Below are 21,030 nucleotides of genomic sequence, written 5' to 3'. Positions count from 1 at the left end.
GCACTTTGTGTTTTGGTACTTTGGCTTGCTCTGCTTGTTAAATGCAGTTTGTGTCTACCACGGAGTTGTGGTAGTGGGCACCACGTCTCTTGTCCCTCTCAGCATTCTCAGCAAGTTGCTTAGTGCTCTGCCTGGGGTGGTTCTCAGGAAGTCAGCGCTGGATGAATTTGTCATAGGCTCTTTGCTTCTCAGGACAGAATTGGCCCCCGGGGGCCCTCTCATCCGGGCCTCTGTCATGTTGGATTCCACACTGTGACATCCCAGATAGATGGTCTTCTACGAGCGAGAAGATGCCAGCCTCCTGAGAAGGCCCACTCCATTGTTGGGCAGTTCTGATGGTTAGGAAAGTCCTAATCGACCTGAAATCCCCCTGCTGATTTCTGCCCAGTGAAGACTTCTGTCTTCTGGGGCTTTAGAGAGAAAAGGAGAGGAAATAAAAAGACAGCACTGCTTCCTCTTCTGCAAGGCAGCCTTGTAGATTTTCAAGGATAATGAATCCATTTCCCCTTTTCGATCTTCCAGGGTTGAGGTGTTGAGGAAGCACTACTTACACTTTGAGTAACAGTCAAATTAGACTTTGGTTGTTTTTTTGAAGGCCTTTTATGTGCATGTTGGGGTGCTAGGGCCGTATTCTTCTGGTCCCCTCAGAGACATAACCCACCTGTATCTTTCTCTACTGAGAGGAAGGCAGGGGCTCCTCTTACCCAAGGTGCTCTGTTTTGGAGGTAGTGGAAAAGGTTAGCAATTCTTGCTCCAGAGGCCCCAGATAAGTCTCCTGGGCTGGCACTGTGTGAGGGCTGGTTTTCTGTTTGCCTGCACCTCCTGGATGAGTCGAAGCCAATGAGAAGAATCAGGGAGGAGGAGAAGCTCCCATTCACAGGCGCCTCCTGAGGCCAAGACGTGGCCTTGTGGGCACTCTGTGCACACAGGGCTTTCTTCTGCTTTCCTTCCCTCTCCCCCTTCGTGATGCCCCCACCCAGACCACTTTGTACTGTTCTTTCAATCCACGAGGCAGCGTGGTGTGACAGAGCCAGGCAGGCCCAGGTTTCAGCACTGGTGCTGCCACTTAGAAGCTCTCAGACCATGGGCAGATAAGTAACTTGCTCTTTGAGCCATTGTTTTCCCGTCTCCAAATAACCACCTCAACATTGTACAATTAAGTGAGAAATGCGTGGGGAGCTCCGGCCCGGTCCTTGCTACGCAGATGCATAAACACTAGCTTCCTGCGCCCCTTTCTCCTTCCCCTGACCTTCTTTCACTACCAATTTTGAGAGATTTAAAGGCAAAATACTCTGTGGCCCCCTTGGGGAGAATGAGCTGACTGTGGATATAGTAGCCAAAGCTAATCTTGGGTGGGTATTTGGGAGCAAACTGTCAGTTTCCTGTGAGCTCCTGGTGAGATCAAAGTGGTTAAAGGGGCTTCTCAAGTAGGAGAGGCTGAGAAGGTTGTAAATGGCAGTTAGTGGCCGCTCTGCCTACTGTCTCTCGTGCACATTTCTGGGCTGTTGAGCACTGCTGCCTGCTACCCGCAGGGAACAAAGCCCGTAGACTTGTATGTGGCAGCCCTTCAACTGAAATGCTTTTCTCGGGGACCCCTCTTGACCCCTGAACTGTTGAGTTGGCTCTTTTGGGGTGTGTTTTCCCCATACCTGCCACTACTGCTCCCTACTTTTCTCCATCACTACAGTCTCAGTCAGCCACACTCAACATTCAAGAAAAAAATCATTTCTGGGCTGGTAACTCTCCAGCAGTCATGCCCACACCCTGTTGATAGGCCAAGAAACTTCCTGCACAGAAACTTGAAGTGCGTAAGTGAGCTGTAGTTTTACAGCAGTTGATTCGAGTTAAGAACCAAGAGAATAATTGCTGAAGCCTATAATCTTCCCAGTGAAAGGAGGAGGGGAGAACAGAGGCGTCATGGGGCTGGGGGTCCCATGGGGAAGCCCATCCCTGTCTTTCAGCAGACATGTCAGTGCTTTTTATGTGCTGGGGGCTGGGGATACCCTGTCATGATGCTTACAGGCTGGGGACAGAGACAGAACACAAGGTGACACAGCCCAGAGGAGAAAGACGCTGGTGGGCATAGGCAGGAGGCTTCCTGGAGGAAACGGCATTCCAGCTGGACTGTGGTTCAGGGCGGGCAGGGCTCCGGAATTACTCTCACCTCAGCCAGAAAATCCTGTGAAGCTGGGTCGAAGTTTAACTGCCCCGAGACAAAGTAATGCAAAGAGAGTGGACATTTCCCCGTCAGCCCCAGTGAATGTTTTAAACTAAGTAATGACCCAATCTTGCCTTGAACAGAAGAAAACACCTTCATTCACGGACAACTCTTTTCCTGTGTTTTCTTTAAGTCATAACTGACATTCTTATCTGTGGAATGGGTCCAACAGTGGGATTACTGAAAAACTGTAGTGTCTTGTTTGCATCCTGTTCTGACAAGTGTCCTGTCTTGTGTGGTCACTGAGCTAGGGCCATTCCAGGCTAAAATCCCATCTTTAAGCAGATTTTTAATCTGAGTGTTTCAAACTTAGTGGGCTGTGGTGAGTGCACTATCTGACCACTGTCCCTGTGCTGTAGTTTGTAGCTGGTGAGAGCAAAGGGGTCATGACAGCCCCCACTCCATCCTACGAGGAGGCGTTCTCCTCTGTTCCCCTCTGTTCCTGGAGCCTCGCACCCAGGTGTTTATTTTCACACGTAGTCACACCCTGGTGGCACTGGCCTGCTTGTTTTTACACTTCTCTCCTGCTGTGGAAAGCCCTGTCTGAGATTCTAGGTTGTGGATTCTGTCCTCCCCACCCAACTGAGTGTTAAATAGTTTCTGAGTGAGCATTCAGAGCGCCTGGATGTTACCGTGATTTGTAAAACACAGTGTTTTCATCTCTCTTGGTGACCAATAGAGAAAAAAATCGAGTTGGGAACTGAGCTGCCTCAGTAAACAGCTGACATAACAGAAGCAGCAATGATCCCCCGTTAAATGTCTTTCAGCCAATAGGGGCTCCTGGGTAATTGACTTTCCAGCAGGAATTACTGGCTCAAATGAAATCACTGGGCATTAGGGTGACCTGCTACAGCCTTTGAAAGGGGACTGTAACTCTGTCTGGTTTTGCTGACCTGACAGGCATAATTCATCTTGATTATTCATTGTGCTAGTTGCCACCAGATTTCTGTTGACTGTAATTACAACATGGGGATGGGTTTTAGCTTTTTTTTTTTTTTTTTTTTTAAGATAGTGTTCCTTCTGCTTGGCTGTTGGCCTCCCTGAGCTGAAGGTGCTGTGGGAAGATTTCTGCAGCATCTGCCTGGGGAGACGATGAGCACACAGTCAGATAGCATTTCCTGAGCACTTCCTTACACAAGTCTCTTACTAGATAAGCAGGGAAACAACTTGATGTAGCCTGTTTCATGTCAACTGACAGGGTGCCACTTCTTAGTTATACTTCCGTGTGTGCTAAATCGCTGCTCTCAGAAAGTGGGTCTATATCTCAGAGCCAGCTTTGTGTGGGGGAAGCAAAGTGTGGTCCCAAAATATAACTGAATAATACCTCCTGCTTTCAGGCAAGCTTTAACTAAAAGGGGCAGTGGGAGAGAATGGAATTAGCCCAGGCTTTCATTTTATTGACACAGTTTTACGAGATCCCTGTGCAGTCCAAAGAATGTCCTCCCGAGAAACCTCTGCTCCCTAACCCCCGATATTCCTCCCCAGCCACTTACACACCCCAGCCAGCTGGGAGGCACATGCGTGTGCTCGTGCATGTGGGTGCGCCTGTGGTCCTGGGGGAGAAATGAGAGAGTGATCGGCTCAGTGTGTCCAGTCCATCCACTGGGTCCTCCCCTGACCGGTGGGGCAGGGTGAACGGGTGACGTCTGCTCTGGCATGTCATCCTCCCCACTAGCAGAGGGCTTTGTGGGCTGTCCTGTATGACACATGTTTCTGTATGTTTTCGGAAGAGGTGCTTCACTGGTTCACATAACTAGTTCATGCCTTTTCACAATGATTATAGTTCATTAAGCATTCACTGGGGCCTGGTAAGTATCAGGCAGTGTGCTTGCACTGGAGGTACAGAGATGAATGATACACTTGGCTCCCTAGGAGCTTACAGTACCTGGGGATGACAGATAATTCTATGAGATTGTAAGCTTGAGATGTACAGAGAGTACTTCCAGAGTACTTATGCAGCCAGGTGTGAAGGGAAGGCTTCCCATAGAAGATGGTGCCTGATATGAGGAGTAAGAGTTACCCGACTGAATGAAGGTAGGAAGTAGATTTCAAGAACATAAAACAGAAGCGTATTTGCACTTCCTCCAGTTCAGTTGAATGGTGTTAGTTTAACCTAATCAATTAAATTAGATTTTTATTATTTCTCTAATGAAAAGGAACTCCACCCTAGTGGGAGAGTCTCTGTACCTTGGGAATAATCTCAGGCCCTGGGGCCCTCGTATCACTAGGTAGTTCTAGAAGTGGAGCTTCTAGTGGTGAAGCTTGGCTGGGACAGCACAAGATCTTTGAGATCTTTGAGGTGTTTTTCCTGCTCCCTCTATCTTCCACTTAGAATGCCGTGTGGGAAGCCAGGCGAGGTATCTTCACAACATACCGTATAATATACAACAAACACACCATAAAACATACGAACATATGCCATACAGAATCTGAAGAAAAATGGTACATCTCAGAGTGATGGCTTCCGGAAGATCAGCTAGGGATGAGCAGTCCTCAGAAAACTGGGCCTTTGTGTCCTCCTCCTCCTCCAGGATCAGGTATAAGTACCACCCACCCACCTCCAGCAGACAGAGATGATTCTTCCACCTGACTCGCTCTGGTTCTGGAACCATAATTGAAAGAAAAACAAGATGTGGCAGAGGGAGCCAGGAGAGCATGGTTGCTAAGGATCTTCATCTGCACCCTGAATGACTGCCTTGCCCGCTTTCACTCGGTCCTACTCTCTTCTGAACTCTGTGCTTTGTTCCCCTTTAGAATGGTGGTTTGGCCTGGAGTGATGATGCGGATGGAGGCCGGGGAAGAGAGATCTCTCGAGATTTTGCCAAGGTCTGTAACGTTCCCTTTATGATAATGAAAGGGGCAGTTCTGCAGTGGGTTGTTGTATCTGATCCCCAAGGAATAAGGAGAGGAGTGGCCTATGAGACTCATTTGTTGTCACTCCGATGGCTGTGTATCTCTGGTATAGGACTTCCTGCATAAGATGTAATTTTTCACTGTGCTTTTTTTTTCCCCTGGGGGGATCGGGATTGCAGCTATATGAACTGGACGGTGATCCGGAAAGGAAAGAGTTCCTGGACGACCTCTTCATCTTTATGCAGAAGAGGGGTGAGTGTGCAGTCTAGTCATCATTTCAATTCAGTGAATGTTTATTGAGTGCCTACTGTGTGCCGACCACTGTTAGCCACCTTCCCTGCAGAGTACCAGCATCTTAGCCCAGGAGGACAAGAGCCTTCTGGTCCGGGACTTAGCCAAGTAACTGACAACCAGATTGAAGAGGGCGGAGAGGGCCTGGGTAGACAATGAATGGAGTGATCATCCAGATTTGGTCCTGCTTTATTTTTGTCACTCTTCTTCTGATTAATTGCTCTCTGGAGTCATTTCAAATTCAAATCTACTTTTTTCTTAGCCTTATAGCAGCCCTGGACATCACCTAAACTAGTATGTGGGGCTTCCTGTTGGTGCACCCAGCCTTATAAAGGCTTAGAATGAAAGAATCGAAGACCTCAGGATTTGTTGGGAGGGTCTGAAACGATCCATGGAAAGGAAAGGCTAACTCTCTTTTTCTTACCCATTGGCTCTTTGATTTTGGCATCCGCTGGCTTGGTTGGTGTGCTCTGCAGTGTAAATGTAGGGTACATGGACACCTGCTTTACAGTGCACTTTCTCACTTCTCTGTCCCTCTCTCCTTCTCACTCCCCATTCCACCCACCCCCAACCATCTCCACTTTGGACCATGGAGTGTCTTGAGCCCAGTGACTCAACTTCCTGACTCTATGTCCTGTCATAGCAGTGGGTTTACCAACCGGGTCAGCCCTCAGAAAGCACAGCCAGAACCCCAGCCTCTCTAGGAGATGATCCTCAGCAACCTGTGTAGCTCCTCCTCCATCACCCTCAGGACCAGCAGCCTCCCTGGGACCCTGCCTGATCATGCATCCCTTAGATTTTGTGTTAGCTCCTTTATTTGAGACCTGGGAATGAAATCCTCCTTTTTTACCTAGTCTGAGCTATAATGACAGCCCCCAACAACTAAATATTGAGTTAACTCCTCTCCCTCCCCTCCGCTCCCCACATCGGTCTGATCCATCCCTCCATCCTCCTCCTTCCCCTTCGTTTACCTGCCAAAGCCTTATTGCCTTCTTAGTAGCATGCCTGTTACTGCTGGTTTGCTTACAAAGGCAGTCGAAAGTTTTGAGTCTCAATTTCCCCCATCTCCAAGCCTATCAAAGCAGTCTGAGCAGCTCTAATTAGTTTACTCCTCCAACTGTTATCTGGAGCTGCATGCGTCAGTAAAAAACCAGAATATAATCCTGAAAGATAATGTGACTGGCAGCAATGAAACTCCCTGGTTACCCTGAGAGAGAGAAATCCACTTAATGCTTCGGTCTCCCCTTCCAATTACCTTTTAATTATTTACAAGCTCCGCAAGCCCAGCTGGTGCAGCCCGGGAGCCAGACTCATCTCAGAGGGGCTGCCCTAGCAATGCGGATTGTAATCCGAGGTGTGGCTCTGCTGCTTCCTTTCTGCTTTATTGCTTTTCTCCTTTCCCAGAAGGATTTTTAAAGGAAAATAAGAGTTATATCCGCCTATCCAAGAGTGAAGGTCGGTAATTGTTTGTTTACTATTGTATGTCCCCACTAGACTAGGAGCTCCTTGAGGACAGCCACTTTGTCATTTCTCCATGTCCCCAGTACTAACACGGGGCCAGGCAGGGAGGGGCTCAGGATGCGTTTGCTGTATGAGCACTCCTGTTGGTTTTCCTGCCTCAGCTGCCTGACACGGGGAGGCAAGCTGCCCCCACCCCCACCCCCACCGCCTCCCCAGCTGCCCTGGAACTGGAGGTCAGCAGTGGGGGGCGTTGTGTGCTAAGTGTCTTGCTGCTCTGCAGCACTGGGGGCCCGCCAGGCTGCCATCCAGTCTGTTCCGGGGTGAACCCAGAGCAGGAGTAAGTGACTTTCTTTGATCATGTCAGTTTATGATTATTCAGGCCTTGGATCCATCTTTTTTCTGTCTCCAGCACTTATGTTAGGTATTTCACTATTTGCTGGCATCGCCAAACAGAAGGGCAACAGTCAAGTCAGTTTTGCTCCTTGTTAATTGCTCTAACAGGCTTCTCAGCCTCAGCATATTGACTTTTGGGACTGGATAGTCCTTTGTTGGGGGGGGGTGCGCCCCCCTGTCTTAACAACCAAAAATGTCTTCAGATATTATGAATGTTTCCTGGGGGACAAAATTGCCCCCCATTGAGAACCACTGCCACAGAAGGATGGGAAAGATGAAAATCAAAACTTTCCTCTGCGGAGAAACTCTTCAGGAAAATCATCTTACCTCCACTCAGGTAGCAGTGCCTGAGGGCAGCAGGGCCTGTGTCAGATAATAGGGTGAGTGCCCCGTCTGTGGCTGAGTGCCAAAGGAGTGGGTGCTGGGGCCCCACCATGGGCCAGAGTGCAGGTAAGGCCTCAGAGGAGCCGTACACACAGCCGAGCACAGTGGAGGTGATGGGAGTGGGGGCGGAAATGCGGTGGCCTGCGTGGTGTGCGTGGCCCAGGCAGGGCTAGAAGAACCCTTGTCTGTGGCCTGGATGAATCAGCTGGCACCAGACTGTGAAGAGTGGTACTTGGCCAGGCATTAGCACTCCAGTCTATGACATAGCCAGGTTGTTGAAGTTAACACATAGGAGTGTCATCAGAGCCAGGCTTATTTGTCACTCCCAAATTGAAGTGTCTGGGGCACTCAGGAGCCCGATCCTGTTAGCTAGCTGGGTCCAAGCAGAGGCCTCATGGACCCCAGCGGCACATCAGTGACTCATCTTCCAGAGCTATTATGAAGGATAAGCAGTAGATTTCAAAGGAGCCACTGAAAGTGGCCTGAGTCTGAAAGGCCCGGTGACGCCCACCTGGGCCGTGAGTGGTCGGGCAGCTCTGACGCAGCAGGCCACAGTGCAGAGGAAGTGGGCCAGGCTCCGGGGAGGCAGCGCGCAGCAGGCGGCCCCAAGTGACCGCAGCTGCAGGTGATAAAACGGCTGTCCGGTGGGAGAGGGGCCAGGCCTAACTGCTTTGTGCTGGGTCTCTCTGGCTGTTAACATGTTTAGGTGAATTGACTGCAGCAGATGGGCCTTTCAGCTCCGGCACCTTGATTTCTAGGCCAGACCGGGTGCCTTGCACCCTCGTGACCCCTCCCCCACCGGCAGAGCAACTCCCCCCAGAAGGCGCCTGAGCAGAGGCCAGGCAGTGCCCGGTCTGGCTCCCTGTGTCCTGCCTGCCTTGGAAACGGCCACTGCAGCCTGTCAGGAGGCATGCAGAGGGGGAAGAGCCCTGGACGGAGGACGGTGAAGCCAGGGCTAACATCTCCCCCTTCTCCACAATCCTGAGCAAATCCTTCCTCTTCCGGGGACTGTAGTTTCCTTATCTATAAAATGAGAGGGTTCAGTTAGGTTAGAGTCAATCTGGAAGGTTCTTCCCAGTTCTCTGTTCTGTATTACGCGTCCACCATTGTGTCTGTTGAGCTACTGACAGATAATGAGCCTCCCTTGACCAAATATAGAAGGAAAGGCCCTTGAGCAATTTTCTATCAAAATAGTTGTATAAAAACTACACCAAGGACCCCCCAAAACCAAATGCTTCTCTCCTTTCCTTGATGTATTTCCTCTTTTGCTGGCTGAAGCCAAATTGAATTAAACAAGTTGCCTTTGATTCTGCTTCCTCCCCAAATGTTTCCCTAGGAAAGATGGGTTAGATTTCAGGGCTCTGAGACCCTTTCTGCTCACTTTTTGCCACGTGCACCCACGTGTGTGGGTGTGTATATAACACACACATTTATTTCCAAAAATAAATCCAAATAGTTGTAAATAAAATTCTCTGGCTAATTTAACTCACTGTGGGTGGTTTCTGAGGTATCTTTCTCTGGTAGATTTTCCAGGCGGAGAGGTTGGGGTGGGGAAATCTCCTAAGGGAAGGCTTATAAACCATTCCATTCTTCCTTCATCAGGGAGGAAGAGAGCTTGTTCTCTTGTTCCCCAGGCGGTGAAACAGAAGTGTGGTTTCATCAAAGAGAAGGAAGATGATTTTGCTGTTAATTTTATTATTATTATCTTGTGTACTTTATAGAACCTTTCAGTCCATTATCTGATCTGCTGCTCCCCAAGGCTCCAGCGCTGTGAGGTAGAGAGGGCAGAGGTTATCATGTTAGCGGGGAAGAATCAGCCTCCAGGCTAAGTGACTCACCGGAGGCCTCTGGCAGAGCTGATTTAGCACTTGGTCTCCTAAACCCCAGGCCAGGGCTCTTTCCCTCTCCTGCACTGACTGCCCTTGAGAGGCTTGGCTCCATCACTTCCCGTTGGGGAGCGGACAAACCTCGTCTCTCCTCCAGCCTTCTGAGTCCCACGGCGTGTGTGGCCCACCTCCACAGGCCAGTGTCCTGTAGGGTCTTGACAACTCTAGCTGAGTAACATGGGGTAGAACTCTTCATGCAGGAAGTCTTCGTCTCAGGGAAGGGCAGATGGGACAGTTCACAGAGGCTGCCATCTGTCGAGGCAAGATGGGTGGGAGTGGGGACACAGGAGACAGAAGCCCTCACAGCAGCATCTTAGTAGCACGCACCCAGAGCGCCCACGAGCAAGGCTGTCCCCTCCAGCCCCTGCCCCAGCTCTGCACACTAGGCTAAGGACCTGCTTGGTGCCTTGAAGACAAGTTTGTCAAGATCTCGCTGGAGAACTCCCCTCCCTCCCCCACTGGTTCTGTTCAAGGCTGCAAACTGACCTTGGTTTTCCCAAATGGATTGTTGGATCTGTTTTTGATGTGTATATACAAAGAATTTACTGTGGGAAAAAGGCTTGGTCTGCCTCAAAGTGCAGTTTGAGTGTTTTTCCTTCTGTTGTGTGCTTATCTATCCATCTCAGGGAAGGAAATGTTCCTGACATATATTGCTTTGCCTTTTGGTGGAGGGTGTTTCTTGTATATTATTTGTATCTGTACCTTGGACACTCTTCCTGATAAACTGAAATATGTTTGTCAGATAAAATAGGCTTTGGGGTTTCATTTTCTAACTTTATCCCCAAATGAAAGTCCAAAATGCAAATCTTTGTCTTGGGATTATCCCTTTGTTTTTGGCTAGATCTTTTTTTCTCCCCAGGTGATCTAACCACTGTTCAAATACGGGGGGTTTTCCCCCCAACTTTTAATAGTCATTTAAATACTCTATAACTACCCATTTATCCATAATAATGGAAAGGGATCCTGGTTTTTGAAAGGCATGATTAATTTGAATAGCTCACTTTTGTCTTTAAATTCAGCCTCTTCCTCTTCAAAATCCTTTATTGGTACTTCCAGCACTTGGTAAAATTGATTTGATAGTTTTGCCTCCTTTGTTCTAAAGTGAGCCAGTATTCAGTAAATCGGCCAAGGCTTGCTGTAGGAAAAGTTGGAAGGGAGAGTTTGACCCACTTATCCTGTGTGGAAATCTGTTGGGTCTGGAGAGGCTAGGGACATGGATCGGCAGTGGAAGCTCAAGACAGGCGTGCAGTGCCCAGGCCGGAAGGCCCTTGAGTTGTTGCATCTCTCCCCAGCCAGCCTTCCACCCCCATTCCTGGAGACACCAGACAGGTGTGTTGATCAGCAGCAGGTGAAGCAGAGAAGACCTGACAACCCACATCCTAACTCCTTGGCCAGCTTCTCTGAATACAGTTTTTATGGAAGGAGATAGCACAGCTATAACCATAATTTTATTGTTGGCCACAGGAGAATACAGCACTGCACGTACTGTTGAACTTCACCTAAAGCAATTCATCTGAGCTAGAGTGTCAAGAAGGTAATGGGTTTAAGATCAGCCTCTCTGGCTGTGGTGCCTACAGAGCTCGCACGCATTGCTGAGGGGAATATAAATGGGCATAACCACTGGGAATCTGTTTGGCAGTGTTTACTCAAGCTAAACATAGGCCAAGCCCATTACCCAGCAGTTCCACTGCTGGTGGAGCCCCCACAGAAATGAGAGCTTATGTTCCCTGAGGGGCACAAGTGAGAACAGTTACAGCAGCGCCGTTCATTATAGCCAAAAGCTGGAACGAACTCCCGTGCCCGTCAGCTCTAGAATGGATAGCCCAGTGGTGGTGTAGTCCTGCACTGGATACCACCCAGCAGCGGCAGAGCTGAGTTCCTGCTGGACGCAGCTGGGGTGACTCTCCCAGACCTAATGTCGAACAAAGAAGCCAGAAACAGAAGAATATATACTATGTGCTTCCACGGATGTCAGGTTCAAGAAAGTCACCTTGGTGGTACGTGTCAGGAGAATGCGTACCTTCTGGGAGGGGAGGGATGGGGGATGGATACTGATGGGGAAGAGGCACAGGAGGGTTCTCTGGGGTGCTGGAAATGTTCTGTGTTTTGATCTGAGAAATAGTTACACTCGAGTATAGAGAAGTAAAGCTCTGGAGGGCTGTATATTTAAGATGAGTGCGCTAGACTCCACGTCAGTTGGACCCCTCAGTGGGAAATGGGGCAGAGGGCTGGGGGATATGTGGCAGCGCAGTGCAGCGCAGTGCTAGGGGGTTTGTGCGTCCTTGCCTCTGTCCTGTCTTGGGGAGCAGTCGACCGCACTCCGCCAGACCCAGCTGCTCAGTTTCCCGGTGGGAGGCGTTTTCTCCGTGAACAAGTCGGGGGTGGGGGGTGGGAATCATGAGTCGTTTCTCTGCTTGTTGCTGGGGAGCAGGACTAGAGCAGGACAAGCATTAATGTGCAGAGGAGTGAGCAGGAGTCTTCCCTGCCTGTCTGCTTGCACTTAGCATGGGTCTTCATTCTCCTCGGCGTCCTGGTCGGCCGCCCAGCTCTCTTGACAGGCTATGGAAATGATTAATGATCTTTTCAAAGCCAGGAAAAAGCAGTGAGGGTCCCTGGCAGGGCCACACCCTGGGTCCTGGGCCCCGACTCCTGACCAGTAGGCAGGAAGGCAGCCATGCGACTCTGTCTGGGGTCCCTGCCCCCGATTGCTTCTGGTCTTCACTGGAATGTGCCCGTTCTCTGTGGTGGGAAGGAAATGGCCCTGCCCCCAGCACTCCTGCCATCTCCCATCTTTGTCTCTAGTGCCAGAGGAGACTCCTCACTCTGCCTCCCCCCCAACTCTGCCCTGTCTCCGCAGTCTCAGGAGCACCAGGTGCTAGGGAGCAGTTTTTGTTTGGCTCCATCTGCACTGCCAGCTCCTGCTCACAGCTTGGCCTGCTAGTGTCGGTGCGCAGTGGCAGCCCCACCACCAAGGGTTAAAGCCCCAGGAGCCCTCGCAGCTTCACTGAGTCCAGGGCCCTCATAAAAGCCTTTTCCGCATCGTCCCTTGGGCTGCCTCAGGCTCCCTGGCTGAAATCTGATAAGGGGCCTCTTTGTTGGAACTGTCAGTCTCCTTTATTGAGGAGGGAACTGGAGACCAGTGGCATTTCTTGGGGTACAGATAAGGCCCTGGATTCCTGTCAGAGGGAGCATGATTAATTACTCTCAATCCTAGCTCCTGCTTTGATAGCAGTGACTGACAGTCCACAGGCTTCCCCATCAGGTGCCCCTGTCCCCTCTGGGAGGCATGATGGAGGCAGAGATTCAGCCTCCTGCAGGGCCAGCACTGGTGACCCACAAAGAGCTCCCTGCAGTGGTTGCTGGCCTCCTTCCTGGTTCTCTGCAGGTTGCTTTTGCCGTTATTGTGGGCAGAGGACTGTCCCCTCTCAGGTGAAGAACCTTTTTAGAGGAGATGTAATCCAGCCCAGAGAGCAGGTCAGAGTCTCCCCCTTTTCCCACAGTTGCTTATGGACTTGAATTTAATTCACACACGGGTCCTTCATAGAAGATCCCAAACCATCCATCTCAGGGTCACTTAGCACCTTTATTCTGTAATTCAAGCAAGCTTCTATAACCAGGTCGCCTCCCTTTGGTAATAATCATGACTATCAACTTTTAAGTTTTTATTCACAGATTCATAGGGCTTTAGAACTGGAAGTCATCAAGTCCAAATTCCTCGTTTCAGACAGACAGGAAAACTGGGGCCTGAGTATGTTGTTCCCCACCCCCCAGTATAATGTGCTGGTTCTCTTACTTGTTCAGGCAAGGAGACTCAGTGAAAAGGCCTTCTCCTCTTCTCTTCGTAGTTGAGTCTCCTTGGGACAAGGGAGATGGCCACCAGGCCACTAAGCGCAGAGCGGACTGCAGAGACAGACCAGCCTGAGCATCCTGCCTCTCTCTCAGTTGTTGAAAGAATACAAAGCCAGGGCAGGTTTTGCATCTAGATTGTCTGGATACCGTGAGAAAACCATCTAGAACTGGCTCACAGAGCGGCCTGGGCTTTGTTTCTGTTGGTACTGAGGGGGCTTCTTTTAGCAGTTTCATGGAGGGCCAGCCTCGTCCCCCTAACCCACTGACCCCTGGAACCACGCCCCAGGGGCCTGGGTGAAGGGAAGCATGACCCCACGTGCCCAGAGTGGGGCTGGGCCACAGAGCAGGACCACGGGAGCCACCACTGGAGTTCCAGTGCACCGCTAGCCTGAGGTTTCTCTCCAGAGGTGCTGGGAAGAGGTCACTTTTGGGACTTGAAATTCCGCTTTGCTCCTTCCTTATCTTCTCAGGTCCTCTGTCTACCTGTTTCCTTCTGCCCTGAGCAGTTCTCAGCATAACAGTCACTCCTTGTGACTGTAAAAAGGAGAATTTTTGATGAAATTTCTACCTCTGATATTGTAGTCTTTCAAATAAGCCGTCTCAAATGACCAGACCTTTAGTCCAGTGACTACCCAGAGTGCATCTGTAATTCCTCTCTGGGGCAGTTTGAGCCACACTAGAGAATCTGTCATGGTTTATGGCCACACCTCATCTTCACACAGAGTCAGTGTGAACAGCCTGGTCACTTCATCCTGTTCTCCTGGCTTGCCTCCATCAGTGACCATTTCTAAAAGTACATGCACCCTTTACATTTGAAGATTTACAACCCTTGGAGAGATTCAGATGAAAATAGGGCAAACTCTGAAGGCTGTTCACAAATGGAGGCTTAAAACCATGTGGCAGCTGCTTTCTGAGGTGACTGTTCTGAGGGACAGCACTGCCTCGGCCGGGCCAGCCCTGCTTGGTGGTCACTCAGCCGGCCTGCTCTGTGCATGTCACACACTCAGCCGCCTTCCCCTCTCTAACATCCGTTTCCCCTTCTCTTTGGCCGCACTGAATGAAGTCATGGCTTCTTTACCTGCTCAAAATCCCCAGCTCTCCATCCGTTCTTGTGCTGCTGGCCCTCTTATTGGACTTACAGGACTCAGACCCAAAGGGCTTGACCATATTGGGCCTCAGCTCCCCAGTCTGTTTAACAAGACCGTGACCCTAATGAGCCTGCTGGGGCCTGAGAGAAGAGGGTGACTTCAGTTCGGGGCTGTCAGCATTAGACACGTAGAGCTAGCGGTGGACCCGGCAGGCGCACCGCAGGCCTGAGGGAAGTGCGTCTAATATTGCCAGTTGGGTTACCACAGAGTTGGTTGCTTTGAAGCAACTCTGAGAAGCAGGGTTTTTTAAAGTCTGCTTGGTAATTTAATTCAATAAACACTGCAATATTCAAGACATGGTGAAGGAAAAACAATCCCTGCCTTCATGGCGCTTCCAGTCTCCCCAGGATCCCAGACGAACACACGTGAAGCAAGTAGGTTGTAATTATTTGCCAGACTTGTGGGGTTATAGTAGGAATTCTGAGAGAGAAGAATCCACATGAACTGAGGTACTTGGGAAATCCTCCATGGAGGGAGTGACCATTGAAGGCCAGTGTGGCGAGGATTTGAGCACGAAGCAGAAAGTGGAGAAAGGAGCTTGGTTGGGGTGAGGGTGGGAAGACCCAGCTCACTGGAGTGAGGGTGAGCTTTTGGTACATGCTTGAAGCACGTCACGTACCCTTCTAGGGAGTGTTCTGGAACCCAAGTCATGGGATTGAACGTGCCCGGTAGGATGGGCCGGTGCTGAGCCTTTGCAGGTCTTTAAACAAGGAAGCGAGTAATGTGGTGAAGTAGTGTTTTCATCAGGTTGTCTGGCAGCGGCATGAGGGTTGAGCGCATGGATGCGAGGCTGCTGCAGGCATCGATCGGGGAGCCAGCGAGAGCCTGGCCCGGGGTGGTGGCTGCGGGCCAGAGAGAAGGATAGCTTTGAGAGTCCTCAGAGGAGGAATCTGTGAGCCTCCTGATAGCCTAAAGGTTGGGGAGAGAGGAGAGAGGAGGAGCCAGTGCTGACCTCAGAGAATGATGGTGTTGGGGGAAGAAGAGGAAGTGATGGAATGAGGGAGCTCACCTAAGGGATGAGGTGAGCTCGTGTCTGCATCTCACCTGGGAGGGAACAGGTCACCTGTGCAAAGATCTCCTGGAAGCTTCAGGAAATGAGAGCTTCAGGGTCCTGTGTGAGGGGACCTTGGGAGTGGTCCTCCCAGAATCTCCAGGTGATGCCATGAGGGTGTGACCTCGCCAAGGCCAGGAGTGTGCTCGGGCAGACAGGCCTCCGAAGGAGGTAGGCCTTAGCTAGGAGACCAGTTCTGCCCCCATGAGACTCATCTCTGACAGGAGTAGTCTGCCGTCCAGAACCGCACCGGGAGAAAATTGATCAGCACGCAGGCTCTGTGTCTGGGAGCACACCAGAAGTCCTCTGATATTTTGCCTATGAGTCTTTCAGTCTAACTCTATGGCCCCTCTATCCTTGACCGTCCAAAGACCAACCAGTCAAGACAAAGGTCTTCAAGACCTCTCGCTCCCTCCACGCTTAGAAAAGAGGTCCCGCCACAGCAGTGCCATGTGTTCAGGGCTCATAAATGGGGACCCTTCACTGCACTCTGGCTTGAATTATCCTCTAAAAGAGTTGGTGTGGCCAGCATTCCAGGGCTGAGAAGAAAATGCCATTCCTTGAGGGGAAAGAAGCAGGAGGACCTGAAACAAACAGCCGTTCTCTAGTCAAGCTGGCCCAGCGTCCACCAGGCAGTCAGCGAGACCTCAGTGAGACCGGGGCGGGGGGCGGGGGCAGGGGGCAAGGCAGAGGAGGAGCAGCCTGTGTACAGTAAAAGGACTTGCCATCAAAAGGCAACAAGTCTCATACCCTGCCCCGGACGGTGACCCTTCCCGCTGGAATTCTCCCCTCTGACCTCCAGATCATTAATCCCGAGGCTGCCAAATGACAGTCATCCATCACGCCTCCTGACGAGCATCCCGGCTGCCTGTGAAAGGAGCCCGGCCCCGCCCTCTCTGCCGTCCCCTGGTGCTCATTAGTGGGCCTTCCTGCTCGGTGCCAGGTTTCCTAATCAAGCCCCTGGCTCCTCTCACTTCCCTTTGGGGCCAGTGAGCGGAAGCGGCTCTGACCCTCCCTCTTTCAGAGGCCAGGGAGGGGGTGGAGTGATTAGTGGGGAGAGAATTGTTGAGTGGCTTTTCATCCCCCGGGAGACCTGTGTATCCAGCAGATCCTTTGACACAGCGGGGACACAGCAGAGAAAAAACCATTTCTCCATCCTGCAGCAGGAGAGGAGACAAGGAGAAAGCAGACAGTATGCAAATAAAAAGACAGTTACAAACTGCTCCGAGAGCTGCAAAAGAGTAGCCCAGAGATCTATCCAGGTGGATGATGGGGCAGGACCTCCCTTGTCTAGGGAGTCAGGGAAGGACTTCCCTGAGGAGGCAGCTGAATAGCTTCTAAAGGCTCCAGAGGACTGCCAGCCACCAGATCATTAGGAAAGAATCTGGAATCGCACTGCCAGCAAAACAATTGTAATAATCATAATCTCTGAAGTAATCTAGTCTGGCCCTCTTATTTACAGATGGGAAAAAGACCCAGAGAGGCTATATGTTTTACCCAAGGCCACACAGCCTGTGATTGGACCTGTTCATCCCAAAGAAAACTGGCAACTAGTCTGAAAGGTCCCAGGCTTTGGGATTTCGAGTCAAATTATACTGCTAAGCAGATTTATGAACATATTTCCAGCTCAGCAAAGGTGGGCATCCACAGATGTCTTTTCTTCTCTGCTTGATGATGACACAACCCTCTGTTTTTCTCTCTCTGCACAATCACAGGGACCCCCATCAACCGAATCCCCATCATGGCCAAGCAGATCCTGGACCTGTATATGCTGTATAAGTTGGTGACAGAGAAGGGGGGCCTCGTAGAGATCATCAACAAAAAGATATGGAGGGAGATCACCAAAGGCCTGAACCTGCCCACGTCCATCACCAGTGCCGCCTTCACCCTGAGGACCCAGTGAGTGGCTAGGGCCCTGGGGAAAGGAAGCCGAGGCTGGAGAAAGGGGATGTTTTAACCTAGAGGAGAGGAAGGAAGGAAATTCCACTGTACAGTGAGCAAGATGGGCGGAATTCCCGGAAGAGCCAGGAGCTTTCTCAGACGAATCCCTCACTGGACCTAAATAATCCTGAGAGCTGCCCTTTCCTGAGCATCTCCTATGTGCTGCTGCTTCACATCCTGTTTCATTCAAACCTCACCATCAACTCCATAAAGTAGGCATTATCCTTGCTTTCCAGATAACAAAAACGAAGTCTCAGATGTTAAATCGTCTGGTCAAAGCCATGCCAGCTAGTAAGTGGTCGAGCTGAGATCCACACTTGGGCTTCTGTCTCTGAAATCCACACTCTTACCAGGACATCGTCTCCCACACAGTACCCCCACCCTAAGCCTGGCCCTTCCCACCCACCACTCAGCTTGCCCAGCAACCACGGACCCGGAGGAAGGCAGGCAGTCAGGCCCCTCTGGGACTGGTAACCTATTCTTGTAACCATTTGAGTTAATTACCAGGGTGAGAGAAGCAGTGAGAGCAAGAGTGACATTGGAGGATGAGGACAGAGGGGAAGATGTTCTTTCGGAACTCTGGGCATCACTCTGTGAAGAGTGCGGCAGGAGCAGCTCCCTGTGGGTTAGGTGGCAGGTTCAGGCTTGTTGAAAAGTAGAGGGTTTTATCTGTTGGAGCAGAAACTGGAGACAGAGGGACAGCCAGCATAGCAGTTCTTCTCCCAAGGTTCTTGGGTCGAGAGTTGCTTTGTGGGGCATCTGACGCAAAGAGGAGCGGCTCTCCGAAGTGCGCAGAGTGGGAAGAAGTGCCCCTGTGAGACAGCCTGACTCCGAACCATGAGGAGATTGAGGAGCCAGAAAGACATCGTAAAACGGGCCTCCTTTCTCGCAGGGTCCTGGGGCGCCGTGCAAACATGAAACATTAGCGAAGATGTTTATTTCTCTTCACGAACGATGCCTCCAGTTTGAGCCATGTTTAGAACTGGGCCACAGTCAGAGGGCCTGGCAAGGTGTCCAGCCTTGCAGAGTTTCCTCTTCGGCCAAGTGCACCAGGCTGTGATCCGACAGGACAGAGCCTGCTCCGCACAGGCCGCTTCTAGAGACCTACTGACTTAAGCTGGGCCGTCCTGGTGCCGTGATTTAGATGGCTCTCCTTACCTCCTTCCTCCCTTCCCTTCAGGTACATGAAGTATCTCTATGCCTACGAATGCGAGAAGAAGGCCTTGAGCTCCCCGGCCGAGCTCCAGGCAGCCATCGACGGCAACCGGAGGGAGGGCCGGAGGCCCAGCTACAGCTCCTCCCTCTTCGGCTACTCGCCCGCTGCTGCCTCTGCTGCTGCCGGGGCCCCTGCTCTCCTCTCTCCACCCAAGATCCGCTTCCCCATCCTTGGGCTGGGCTCCGGCAGTGGCACCAATGCCAGCGGCCCTCGGATATCCCCAGCAGCCACTCTCAGGAAAGGTCTGCAGGGCCCTTGGGAGGAGGGAGGGCAGGGAGGAAGGGCACCAAGTTCCCCAGGTCGAAGACACAAGTGGGAGGATGGATTATGGTTGGGTCCAGCCCTGGTGCCTTTGTCAGGTGATGGAGTCCCAGTGACAACCGTGCCCGTGCCAAATCGCCTGGCTGTGCCCGTTACCTTGGCTGGCCAGCAGGCCGGTACCCGGACGGCCACACTGGAGCATCTGCGGGAGCGGCTGGAGTCAGGGGAGCCCCCTGAGAAGAAGGCGTCCAGGCTGTCGGAGGAGGAGCAGCGCCTGGTGCAGCAGGCCTTCCAGCGCAACCTCCTCAGCATGGCGCGCCAGCTGCCCATGAAGATCAGGATCAACGGCAGGGGTGAGCGCCAGCCCCGCACCGGCCCCCAGCTCTGTTCGAGGGCCTGTTCACATTCCGGGGGCGTCCAGGTCCCTAGAAGGGTCTAGAGGTCAGAGAGCCACCTGGGGCTTCAGTAACCACAGAGATCTTAGTTCACCAAGCCAGGGCCATTTTCCAGGGGACCAGAAATAGCCTCAGGTGGTGCCCTGTTCTCTAGCAGAAAGGAAAGGCAGTTGTTCAAGGAGGAGGAGCCAGGGACCTCCAGGGACAGCTACAGTGTCTTCCCTGTCCCTTCTGTCTTTTGACCCATCTCAGTTAAAGGGGTCGCCCTTCAACCCAGGAGCTCACCATCTGGGAGGAAGACGTCGCCTCCTTTCTCGAGGCTCAGTGAGGGGCCAGAGCCGCCTCAGGCCAGGCTACCATTGACCCTCAGAAGAGCGAGAAGGAGGAAATACAAGTTTGGCAGCATAACTGACATCTTTCCTTTCCCCTCCTCATTTTTCAGGTGCCCCACCTTCTTGGTCCCTAAACCACACACTCTGGGTCCCTTGTTCCCCTTTCTCCCCTTTCCCCCTCACACACATTTTCTTTGCCATTCTTGCCCTTGACTCTGCCTGAGAACAAACATGAGAAGGCTGTGTTGGGAAGAATCAGGTGTGAAAGGAGCTGTGTGTACTCCCAGACAGCTCCTCCCTGTCCCCTGTTTCCCTGGGCGAGGAGCCGAAGGGAGCCAGAGGTAACGGCCCAGACAGCAGGGCTCTGCTCTGTCACCCATTCAGGCCAGGTACCCCTGGTCCTGCACAAGCCAGAGGCTAATAGATGAGGCAGCCCGTCTGGAAGAATTCTTGGCTCTCAGTGTGAGAAAGGATAATTAAAAGGTCTAGGGTGAGCCAGGCAGAGGCCCTGTGAGCCAGCGCCTGCAGCCTTCTATGAATCCTAGGTGCTCCAGTTGTGATGGAGTGCCCTTCTCCTTGAGGACCTCCCAGCCCTGTTAAGGGGAAGAGGAGGCAAGGTGAGTCCTCAGAGTCAGGGACTGGGTCTTACTGATCTCCAGTCCCCCTCCCATCCACCACCACCAATCTGATGGATAGTGGATGCGCAGGGTTTGCTGAATTGTGTTGAAAGCATCCATGCACAGCCAGCAGCCGAGGTCAGCCTCCTTGCCTGTGTGATCCCTTTTCTCCGAGAGTAGAGGGAGTTGGCAAAGTGAAGTCGTTCAGTGGAGAAAGCAAGCAGTAGGACGTTGGCCGGCCTGATTCTCCTTCAAGACTTAGCTCAAGAGAAGGTTATACAGATACCTTCTAATGCTGGGAGGCCTCAGTCTGCTGTGGCCAGGCCGGGAGGGTGGGAGAGCCTCAGAGAGGACAGCAGAAGTCCTGGAAGGCTTGACGGGGCCTGCTGTCTCCCTTGTCCCCAGCAGAAGACAGAGCAGAGGCCTCGGCCACAGCACTGAACCTGACCACAGGCAGCATCGGGAGCATCAACATGTCTGTGGACATCGACGGCACCACCTATGCAGGTGAGGCTCTCAATGAGCTGAGGGAGGTGGCACCGTGGCGGCCAGCCTCAGTGCAGCTCCTCGCAGGGCCCCCTTGTCCACTCCCCCCCATCTGAACACCTTCCCGGGCGCAGCTTCCTTCTGTGTAGTCTCAAGGTTCTAAAGCAGTTCCTCTGAACGAGGAGAGGCTGAGGATTGCTAACAGGGTGACAGATCCCCCTCCACCTTTGTCAGAGTGATTGATAACA

The 21,030-nt window shown here is 51.7% G+C and overlaps 1 protein-coding gene across 4 annotated transcripts in view; it reads left to right on the top strand.

The window, feature by feature from the left end:
* Positions 1-21,030, top strand: part of ARID3B (AT-rich interaction domain 3B) — a 48,009-nt gene that overhangs the window by 22,648 nt on the left and 4,331 nt on the right. Inside the window, exons 3-8 of one of the 4 annotated variants that reach the window (XM_010955256.3) lie at positions 4,973-5,044; positions 5,251-5,323; positions 17,250-17,433; positions 18,656-18,933; positions 19,051-19,305; positions 20,705-20,803. In XM_010955256.3, coding sequence (XP_010953558.1) covers positions 4,973-5,044; positions 5,251-5,323; positions 17,250-17,433; positions 18,656-18,933; positions 19,051-19,305; positions 20,705-20,803 — 961 coding nt within the window. Of the gene's footprint in view, positions 1-4,972; positions 5,045-5,250; positions 5,324-17,249; positions 17,434-18,655; positions 19,306-20,701; positions 20,804-21,030 lie in introns of all 4 variants that reach the window. The other 3 variants (XM_010955257.3, XM_074354167.1, XM_074354166.1) reach the window with 3 other exon arrangements.

Source organism: Camelus bactrianus, chromosome 27 (assembly GCF_048773025.1).
Source record: "Camelus bactrianus isolate YW-2024 breed Bactrian camel chromosome 27, ASM4877302v1, whole genome shotgun sequence".
NCBI lineage: Eukaryota > Metazoa > Chordata > Mammalia > Artiodactyla > Camelidae > Camelus > Camelus bactrianus.
The sequence above is the reverse complement of the archived record's forward strand: the minus strand, read 5'-3'. Positions and strand labels throughout refer to the sequence as shown.